At 40.6% G+C, this 11,073-nt stretch overlaps 1 protein-coding gene across 1 annotated transcript; it reads right to left on the bottom strand.

The window, feature by feature from the left end:
- Window positions 1-231: 231 nt before the first annotated feature.
- Window positions 232-11,018, bottom strand: LOC110066391 (N-acetylated-alpha-linked acidic dipeptidase 2-like). Its single transcript, XM_020773616.2, has 5 exons — window positions 8,462-11,018; window positions 7,580-7,790; window positions 3,448-3,645; window positions 2,575-2,866; window positions 232-1,705 (listed from the first exon to the last, which is right to left on the bottom strand). The coding sequence occupies exons 1-5, from the start codon at window positions 8,725-8,727 to the stop codon at window positions 432-434; spliced, it is 2,241 nt and encodes a 746-aa protein (XP_020629275.1). The 5' UTR covers window positions 8,728-11,018; the 3' UTR covers window positions 232-431.
- Window positions 11,019-11,073: the final 55 nt, after the last annotated feature.

The raw sequence follows: 11,073 nt of genomic DNA, 5'->3' as shown, positions 1-11,073 counted from the left end.
CCCTGCGATGGACTAGCATCCCATCCAGGGGGAAGTAGAAATACTCCTAGTCGCTTCATGCTACAGAAACCGAGATAAGCTCCGGCCTGATGGGCCACTTGGCATGTATGCAGACTTCACCTTTACCTTCCTTATGTGAAAATGATCCGCCTGTCATGAACAGCGGAGAGTAAGAAAACGCCAAGTAACAAAGGAGACCTTCAAAAAAGCCATTTAACTTTTGGAGTACAATTGGCGAGAAATTCCAACACGTTCTTTAATTCCGTAGAAGAGACCATGATCTGACCTCATTTTCTCTTGTTCCGTATTATTTTTTTCAACATTTGCTTACTTCATATACTGTTCGAAAGACAACTTATGTCTGTAACAATAAACTTAGGCAATAAAGGAAATTCAAGTAGGATTAAGCATCTCTAGACTCGACATGATTTTTAGATCGGTTTCAAAACGTTTGCAGCAGAATTAATTGCATAAGTCAACAATGATATTTCTTTCTCCACTAGTTTCCAGTCTCCTGTTTTTTCCGCTTTAATCAGTGCGTAGTGTACCCGAGGGAAATAAACACCGCCGTAAAGGTTTGAAAGGTTAGGTCCGTAAATAACATGCCGTAACTGTTTATGATCGTTCTTCTCCGTCGTTTGTATAAACGCTTTCTCCAGTTGCATCATTTGATCGTTAAGCATGCGCAGTTTCTGAGGTCCCCCTTTAAACTTGTTTCTTTGAAACTCACGCGAAATTCTCGCAAAATTCTCTACCGCGCGAGAAAAGGCAACCGTGCTGATGTCGTGTGATTTAAGACGAGCGTTCGCTTCTAGAGAGTGAGCTTTTGACCGTAACAGTTCCCCATAGGTTGTCGTATTGAAAGGTAACAGTTCCGACTCGGACAATTTCAGAAGAAAAATCGCGGCAAATTTTGCCACGGCGAGATGAGTTTTAAATTCAGGATCAACGAAAGTTTTCATCCAATAATAAGTGTCGTGTATGGAATGATATACAGGATATGATCTTCGTATTCCATACATTCCTCCAAAGATATAAGACCAATCAACACACGAAACTCCAGTGAACTGGTAGAAAAGGGCGTAGTCACTTCCGAATGACAAATTATCAGTGACCGGCGTGCCGTTGACATGTTTCGTGACATCTCTCTCCAGCATCACTTCGTACATGCTTTTGCACGAGTGTGAAACTGTGGGATCACAAACTTCTTTTGTCAAGGAAACAGCCACTTCTTGAAGTAAAGGATTTGCGTCCACGTTAAGAGTGAAATTGCCATTAACTGCCACGTCCATGTTTAGGTAACCAACAGCACGATCCTGAAGAATCAGAGCATTTTCCTCAACCCACTCCGCTGACCCAACAACAAACACTTCCTCTGCATCCCAGCTGCACAGCATTATGGTCCGGCGAGGCCGCCATCCCGTTTTGAGCAACTCTCCCAGACCACGTGACACTTCCATTAACACCGACGTACCGCTGACCGCATCGGCAGCGCCAAACACCCAGGCATCTCGATGATTTCCCATGAGCACATAACGGTCAGGTTCCTCGGCGCCTCTGATTTGACCAATGACATTGTAGATGGTTTTAGTTTCCAGATCATTGTTAACTTCCATCCGTAACGAAAGATTTTCGTCTCTAAATCCTGGTCCAAGGCGATATTTTAAACTTAAACCCCCTTGCCAGCTTTTAGGTGCCTTACGACCTGCAGAAACAAAAATTCAAACATGTAATGTTAAAATAAAATGTTCGCAATCTGATTATAATTTAGATTGGAGTCTGGGAGCTTTGATTTTCTAAACCAGAAATAAGAAAACGAGACACTTGCCAAATAATTTATTATTCTGTGCAAAACACTACGGATATTTGAGAGCACTTGCTCAGGGTTGTGAAGTTCAACATTGGTTCCAAGTTTCTAAATGTCGTGACTGTATAACATATGGTGTTCACTTCTTTATTGTAACATAAATCACGTATTACGTCCCAGTTGGAAAAGCCCCGTTTCACCAACTATGTGGCTTCAACATGATTTGAACCCATAAACTCCATGACATCTTATGATGCGCTTATAACTGATTCGTAAAGCCGCTTCGCTTTGCCTTTAAAACGATATTCACTATCATTACTGATGACATTACCATAACTCCAACCCAGGACACCAGACAAACGTCTGTGCAAATTGACGGATGAAAACCTCGCAAATCATCGTTCTATGCAAGCTGCACATTGCAGAAGCTATGACCATTTTTATACTCAAGCCCTATTGGTCAATCTACACAGAATGTCTAGGGTGACTTTGGTTGAAGTAGTCTCACTGAAATACGGTATTGATTCACCAGCTGAAAGATATCAATAACACAGTGATGGCATATGGCAGAGGTATTCCGTTTTCTGTGAGCTTGCTAAAACACGCAAAACAGGAGAGTTGTTTTCACAAAACAAAAAACACCAAAACGTATGAGGATCGTGACGTTAAGCTCCACGAAAGGCGATCGGAACAATTCTGGCGACATTTCAGTCAACGTTGCAAGCACCTTCAGAAGAAAAACCTGGAGAATGCTGTATGAAACTCACCTTTCATTCGACGAAGTATCTCTTCCGCATCTCCATACGACAGTTCAAAGGCTGGAATTGTTGGCAGGCCACTTTCGTTGAGTGGCTGACGATATATACCATCACTAGAGGGAAAGCCTGGGGTGAGTGGGTCTCCAGGCCCCGTCCCGCCCATCGATGATCCACGCTGAATTCCAGAGTCTGGAAGCCACCAAGATCGTGGGAAAGTGTTTTCGTTTCCTTCTGGTGCAAACTGTGCAGGGTCAGTGTAGATAAGGGCCCCAGAGGCCCCGTGTGAAGCAGCGTTGAAGACCTTTCCAAGAAGATGATGAAAGAGATAAAGGGAAATTTGTGTAATCTGTTCTATTTTAAGATGATCAAAGCAGAAAAGAAAAGCTGCAAACTAGGGACGCGATTTACAATTCACAGTACGTATGACGAAATATGACAGGGTTTAAAGAAGACAAGATAGTGTTAAGTGTGGAAAAGTTGATCTCCAAAGAAGGCCTTATTTCCAAAGTAATCAATCTTCAGTCTAGTACCTGTACTCTCTCTTCAGTTCCGGCTCTATCAAGGGGTTGAACCCAGGTAGGAGAAGAGAGAATCCAGAATAACTTGCATAAACGTACTCAAAACAAGCCAGTCAAAGTGAAGTGCTGACGCGCGCGCGGATTTAAGTTGCTCACAGGAGAGCCCAAGCTCAGTATGTGACTGTTGTGACGGACCATTATACATAACATGAAGTCAGTGTGTAATATCCAGTGACAAGAGGAAATGATCATTATCTCTTGCCAGTGATTACGTCATGTTACTGAAACATTTTTTAAACTAGCAATTGAGCCTGGTACTTCAAGGTGTGTTACATCTGTGTAAACACATAGGTACAATACCAACCTTGTTTCCTCTAAATACTCTTCCTTGGCGCACAAGAACAATTTTATCTTTCAGAGACACGCCCATAGCTTTCAGCTTCCTAAAATCCTCTACAGTGCCAAAGTTGGCATACACAACGTCTCTTTCCACCACCCCACTGGGGGAGAAACCCAGAAAAAATGGTAAGTCTTTAGTTTTCTTTTCATCCTTTCGTAAAATCTGTCGAGAAAATAAAGAATGTTCACAATAAATAAATGCTGGACCAAAAGGCTACAATAGGGCCTGTGACCTTCTGGGTAGCGAATTGAATCTTGGGTAGCGAATTGAATCTCGGCTAGCACGAGACGCTGGCTGGGGAAGAACCTTTCCTCTCACTTCGAGCCAAGAATATAATGAATTGTGCGATGGATCCAGCAATGCATCGCTGTGCTATGTTCTTAAGCAAGACTCTCTTGATCTATACTCTCACTTTCTCTATCCATGCGATAAATGAATGGGGAACTGGAGCGGCATTCCATGCCACTTGGGATTCACTGCAAGACAGTTTCTCGCCAAAGCTCACCCAGGTTTCTTTTCCCTGGACAACCTTACATCACCGCAAGTATGTCTGTCTGTCTGTCTGTCTGTCTGTCTGTCTGTCTGTCTGTCTGTCTGTATGTATGTATGTATGTAACCATATGAGGAAGTAGCAGATCCCATTAAAATAGTGCTCAATACACATATAGTGTAGAGCTGAGTATATGAGTAATAACGAAGAGGCAAGATTTGCTGTTACTCCGAGTTTCGTGCTTACGCACTCATCAGACAGTATTTAATGATAAGCATTCCTATCAACTAGATATATATACACGGTATTAAACAATAGGCTAATTGCTGGACTAGTTGCATTACAATAAGTGATAGTTATACTGGAAAACAATAGGTGTGAAGACAGAAATTACGGGGACGAGTATAAACTGCGTGGGTGCAGTACAATATAAAGAAAGTGTCAAGCGTTCTTCAAGTAGAATTTGTTCTCGTGCCGGCATTTAGAAATAAGTTCTGATCTTTTGTTTAGTAGATTGTCGTTGCTATGTTTGATAATCATTAGTTTTTCTGTGAGGCAGAGGTCGCATCGTTTGGAAATGTTGTTGTAGGGTCTTGCACGGCTAATAATTGACCATTTGATGTTGAAGTCTTGTTTTTTGTCGTGTAGTTGCCAGATGTATTTAGAAAGTTCGGTGCTGTTGATGTGTTTTCTGTGCTTAAATGTGGATTTGTGCTGCGAGAATCTCTGTTTGAATGTTCCTTCTGTCAGTCCAATGTAGTTCTTGGTTGTGTTGTTAGTTGTAACTTGTGCGTTGTAGATTACACTGGGAGTCAGGCATTTGTTGTCTAGCGGGCATTGGTCTTTTTTGCGGCAGTTGCATTGCTCTCCGGTGGTTGCGTTGGCGTTGTTGTCGGCGTTTGTTATTTTCATGTTGTGTTTGTTGATTACTGTTTTCATGTTGTCCATGCAACTGTAGCTGACTTTGACGTTGTTTTTGTTGAAGAGGCTGTGGTATTTATGTTGGTTCGGAAAGTGCTTAGATATGAGCTTCAGGAATGTTCTACCGATGTTTGTCTTTACGTTTTTACTAAATGGAGGGTTGTACCATATAATGTTTCTTTGTCTGTGTCTGTTGCGTCGGGGGCGTGTTGGTTGATTGTCTTTGTTGTAAATTAGTGTTTCAGAGTATCCGCTGGCTTTCAAAGCAGTTTCGTAGATTGGTTTGGCCTTGTTGAATTCGTGTTCGTTGCATGAGTTGGCGGAAATACGGCGATTGATGGATGCTGGAAGTTGCTTTATTATGTTAGGTGGGTGGTTAGACTTTGTGTTGATGTACTGCGGTTCGTCGTTAGGCTTTCTGTCAAAAACATCTCTGGACCTCAAGCAGACCGTACAAGGAAGGACATAACAAGACGCTTCAAGACATATGGACTCAACATTACCATACAGACTAACATGAAAATTGTTAACTACCTGGACGTCACCTTCGATCTTACAAAAGGGACCTACTGCCCCTACAGAAAGCCTAACGACGAACCGCAGTACATCAACACAAAGTCTAACCACCCACCTAACATAATAAAGCAACTTCCAGCATCCATCAATCGCCGTATTTCCGCCAACTCATGCAACGAACACGAATTCAACAAGGCCAAACCAATCTACGAAACTGCTTTGAAAGCCAGCGGATACTCTGAAACACTAATTTACAACGAAGACAATCAACCAACACGCCCCCGACGCAACAGACACAGACAAAGAAACATTATATGGTACAACCCTCCATTTAGTAAAAACGTAAAGACAAACATCGGTAGAACATTCCTGAAGCTCATATCTAAGCACTTTCCGAACCAACATAAATACCACAGCCTCTTCAACAAAAACAACGTCAAAGTCAGCTACAGTTGCATGGACAACATGAAAACAGTAATCAACAAACACAACATGAAAATAACAAACGCCGACAACAACGCCAACGCAACCACCGGAGAGCAATGCAACTGCCGCAAAAAAGACCAATGCCCGCTAGACAACAAATGCCTGACTCCCAGTGTAATCTACAACGCACAAGTTACAACTAACAACACAACCAAGAACTACATTGGACTGACAGAAGGAACATTCAAACAGAGATTCTCGCAGCACAAATCCACATTTAAGCACAGAAAACACATCAACAGCACCGAACTTTCTAAATACATCTGGCAACTACACGACAAAAAACAAGACTTCAACATCAAATGGTCAATTATTAGCCGTGCAAGACCCTACAACAACATTTCCAAACGATGCGACCTCTGCCTCACAGAAAAACTAATGATTATCAAACATAGCAACGACAATCTACTAAACAAAAGATCAGAACTTATTTCTAAATGCCGGCACGAGAACAAATTCTACTTGAAGAACGCTTGACACTTTCTTTATATTGTACTGCACCCACGCAGTTTATACTCGTCCCCGTAATTTCTGTCTTCACACCTATTGTTTTCCAGTATAACTATCACTTATTGTAATGCAACTAGTCCAGCAATTAGCCTATTGTTTAATACCGTGTATATATATCTAGTTGATAGGAATGCTTATCATTAAATACTGTCTGATGAGTGCGTAAGCACGAAACTCGGAGTAACAGCAAATCTTGCCTCTTCGTTATTACTCATATGTATGTATGTATGTATGTATGTATGTATGTATGTATGTATGTATGTATGTATGTATGTATGTATGTATGTATGTATGTATGTATGTATGTATGTATGTATGTATGTATGTATGTATGTATGTATGTATGTATGTATGTATGTATGTATGTATGTATGTATGTATGTATGTATGTATGTATGTATGTATGTATGTATGTATGTATGTATGTATGTATGTATGTATGTATGTATGTATGTATGTATGTATGTATGTATGTATGTATGTATGTATGTATGTATGTATGTATGTATGTATGTATGTATGTATGTATGTATGTATGTATGTATGTATGTATGTATGTATGTATGTATGTATGTATGTATGTATGTATGTATGTATGTATGTATGTATGTATGTATGTATGTATGTATGTATGTATGTATGTATGTATGTATGTATGTATGTATGTATGTATGTATGTATGTATGTATGTATGTATGTATGTATGTATGTATGTATGTATGTATGTATGTATGTATGTATGTATGTATGTATGCACTTTCTCGTCTCAATATTTTGATTTCTGCGCATGCCCGAGCAAAAATGTCGTAAAACGCGGTGCTAGTGAAAAGAAAAGCGTGCTGTCATGTTGCAAATGCCTTTTTGAGTGGATTGGAGCTAATTTGGCCCATATCCTGCCTGAAAATCTCCAAAATGTCCAAAAAATGCGTTTTTGGCAAAAGCTCCAGGATTCAATGGGTTAAGGGTATTGAGACGAAACATATGTGGCAGGAGATAATGTGTGTTTTAGAACTGGTACCTCCTAGGCGTGAAAAAATGTCAAGCCACACCCACAAAACAGGATCTTGGTACCTCTGAGGGGATTTTTTCAAAATTTCTGACGAGCACCCTCATCCACGGGTCCTCCCCGGGAACCCTAGCTCTGTGCTTGGGTTTTAAAGTACTCAATCAAACCTTTTCATGTGATTGTGACCTGAACACAACTTGGCCATGACAGTAAATTTCCACTTTGCTTTTCCTATCTTTTCGTGGTGAGGTCATCAACACGTCATACTTTGCCATCTCAACTTGATCGAATCCATACTCCTTCCATTTCTTGACAATATGCTGCGCCAAGTCGTTATTGCGTTTCGAGCCGGCCAAATGTGGCTCTTTAGAAAAATACCTGAAAAACAAATAGGCCTTTCACAAATATCCGAATATTTTTTGGGATATTTAGAAAAAATTAATATATTTTGAAAATTTAGGGATATTTAGAAATATTCATAGCTTTTCTTGGCCGAGCCCTGTGTTTTCCTCGCCAGTTTCTTAATCTGTGCCGAGCATTCCAGTTCAGTTGTTGAAAAAAAAATCCTTATCACTTAAAGCAGCAATTTCCCCAAATGAAGGATGCTGGTAATAAACATCGAAGCGCCTGAATCTTTCTCCGTTACTTCTTCAACTACTGCAAGAAAATTTCGAAATTTAGGACTAAGTGATTCAAAATCGCTTTATTTTTAGAATGAACATAATTTATATTTAGAGGGTTTTTTTGATATTAAGAAACATTTTTGTCATTTTTGGTCATATTAAGAAACATTTTTGAGGGCGGAAAGATATTTAGGCGATTTTACGTGATATTTGTGGAAAGACCTAATTTACACAAAACAAAATGACCTATTCTAAGAAGGCGTCTAATTTCTAAAAAAGAAGCCAAGTGGTGCCCCCAGGGCTAAATCCCCCTGTGTTTTAGAACGTTCCCCGCTCTGTACAGTCCCGGTGTTCGTTCAACCGTAAATACAGTTCCGAGCGGAAAAACTTATCGTCACAAATGAGAAAACATTTGATATTGCTTACCTTAAATTCTCTTCCAGATTTTCCGCTCTAAGCGAGTTCAAGAGTTGTGTTTTAATGTGCGAAGCTACATCGCTCGTGCTTCTCTGCTCAATCGGATTCATTTCCGTTCCTATTTCTTTGTAGTTTGACGGATAAATCGAGTTTAGTAAGTGTCCGCCAAGGAACGAAACAAAACTTACCGCTACAATTGAAGAAAATTTCAAAAACACTCTGAGAAAAATAGTCCTAGAGCAGCTTTTCTGGGAACTGTTTACATTTCCTGCCATTTTTACGCCTTGTTTTAGCGGTAGATACAATTCTTGTAAGGCCTCACAATATCAATAGAACCTGTTTCAAGCTCCTAATAAGTTGGCAAATACCTGTAATGTTACATGTAAAGTTCATATCTTTACGTAACCCCTATGAAAGATATAAATTCACGGCGGCATTTCTTTGAAAGTCACCTGGCAGAATTCGAAAATTCAGTTTTTAATGTACACGACGGAGTCAAAAATCAACCGTTAGTATGGCGACCTTCAACTGTATGTCCCCCTATCCCTTCGCGTGCATGGTCTTTTAATTCTTGCCCATTAATCAATTTGCTTCGCTATGCATTGGTTGCGGTCAGTTCCACACCTGTTCAGTTTCAGCCCCTCAGCAGGATTCACTACTGACTAATGGTTACCGGGGTATCTTCAGTCCAACGAATGCAGCGCCGCCCGATTACATCCGAGATACCCTAAACCCCATATCAAATTAAAACTTACAGATCTAGCTATTCAAAAATTTTATTAGGTTTTCCGAAAAGAGAATTATCGAGTTTTCCGCGAAGTCTAAACTGGAAGGTATAATTCAACTTTTTTCAAAGTCCCAACTGAACACGATTTCTATATTTTGGGAATTTTATTTTACTTTTTTTTTCCTAAGTCAGGAACCCAAACGTGCAAAAAGGGTGGGGTTTTCCGTTGTTAATTCTATTGAGAGTTTTCACTCACGTGGCCAGCAGCCATGCAAATTTATTGGAACAAAAGGAAGTGTTTACATAAGAAAAGTGTTCAACTACCACAGGACTGGTGTGGGACAACAACATGGCAGCCGTTTCATTGTTTTGCGCAACCAATATGGCTGTCGTGATGTCATGTATAAACGCTCTATTGCACTCGAAAGTTGCGGAACATTTTGAAAATTGCTGTAAAAAGTTACGGAGTGGCCCCACAGAAATGACTCCCAACGAAATAATTTTTAGAATTGTGAAATTTCCCCAACACGCTTTTGTTGGAGATGGGTTAATCTATCAACTGACCAGATTTGACTGAAATCGGACCAGCTGCCTTTGATTTGTAATAACACCTCAAAGTGTCCCCATCCAGGGAAAATAAAAATTTAAGTAAACACCAATTAGCTGTCAATTCGGGTACTCCGGTGAAAAACGGTTGTGTCTACTTCTCGATGAATATTTATGCTTTTGAATTTTCTTATTTTGACTGAATGCTCATAGTTCAAAGAAACGGAAAAAACGAAAGCTCAATGTTTTTAAGGTACACTTCGCGCAGAAATGAATTATTTGATGAACCCACCCATGTTTAGTTGTCTACCCTTAATAAGCTCTAATATCACAGGTGACCACCAGAGCCAACCAGAAGCGGTGTTAAATTTCGAAGCTGGTCCACGACCATGCGTCTCTGTAAATTACACCATCGTAAAAGCAGAACCAAAGTTAACACTTTAGCCAACAGGCCACGTTCGATATATCATAGTTAGTAGAGGGTACTATGGATATATCAATATTCTAACAGGGCTACGAGGCTTTCAGGACAAACTTCTACATTTGCTTGTGTTTTCTTTGTTTCCAAGTCTCTTTTGGAAATTGTGAGACAAAAGAAACAAAAAATTTGTAATTTTGATCCGAAAGCCTCGGATCCATGATATCGAACGTGGCCCATCACAAAGGACACATACAGTCCATTAAACCAATCAAAACTCGCGGCAAATACATGTGGCTGACGCGAAGTTACCAGCCTCTGTTCGAAAAAAGAGCTCGCGCTTCTCCGCCGAACTCTCTTCTCGGGGAGGAGCCAGACCGGACTCGAGTGAGCGGCGGAAATCGAGCCTAAAGCAAAGCGTGGGAAAACGTGTGCGAGCGTGGCACGATTGGTTTGGTTTTACTTCTGATTACATGACTAAGTGGCGCTTCGAGTGGTGATGCAAAACCAAAGTAAACGCAAATTACTCTCGACACTCGAGTGAAAACAGTTCTAAATTAAACAACTACAAGTTAAGTGGTTAACACTGAGGTTTAGTTTATGATATGCTTTGTCGTTCCAAAGTGCTTGGCTAATAAGATTGGGTACTGGAGACATACAACTCAAGAACAAAAAGCTTTCCATACCGCCTCCCCGTTTCGGGAGCTTTAACTCCTCTCGAATGGGATCAGTCAGGGTAACCGGTCATTCAGCCCCCAAGTCAATTAGCCCCGAACTGTTTACCCCCAACCAGAAGTCGAAAACACCGTCTATTTCTCACTCTTTAAGCGTGAATAGGGGCTAAGCGACTTCTGGTTGGAGGCTAACCAGCTAGGGGCTAATTGACTTGGGGGCTAAAAGACCAGTAACCGATCAGTGCTAACCTATTGC

The sequence above is a fragment of the Orbicella faveolata genome, unplaced genomic scaffold, assembly GCF_042242905.1.
Source record: "Orbicella faveolata isolate gen_17 unplaced genomic scaffold, um_ofav_v1 contig_1, whole genome shotgun sequence".
NCBI lineage: Eukaryota > Metazoa > Cnidaria > Anthozoa > Scleractinia > Merulinidae > Orbicella > Orbicella faveolata.
This window is presented reverse-complemented; position numbering and strand designations above follow the sequence as displayed.

Bases quoted from the DNA above. Each gene is read 5' to 3' on its own strand.
- LOC110066391 (XM_020773616.2), bottom strand. From the start codon at position 8,727: ATGGCAGGAAATGTAAACAGTTCCCAGAAAAGCTGCTCTAGGACTATT. The intron at 3,646-7,579 runs GTTTGATTGAGT...TTTTCTCGACAG, and splicing joins GGTCACAATCACATGAAAAG to ATTTTACGAAAGGATGAAAA. The intron at 2,867-3,447 runs GTTGGTATTGTA...CTTCTTGGAAAG, and splicing joins GAGTATTTAGAGGAAACAAG to GTCTTCAACGCTGCTTCACA.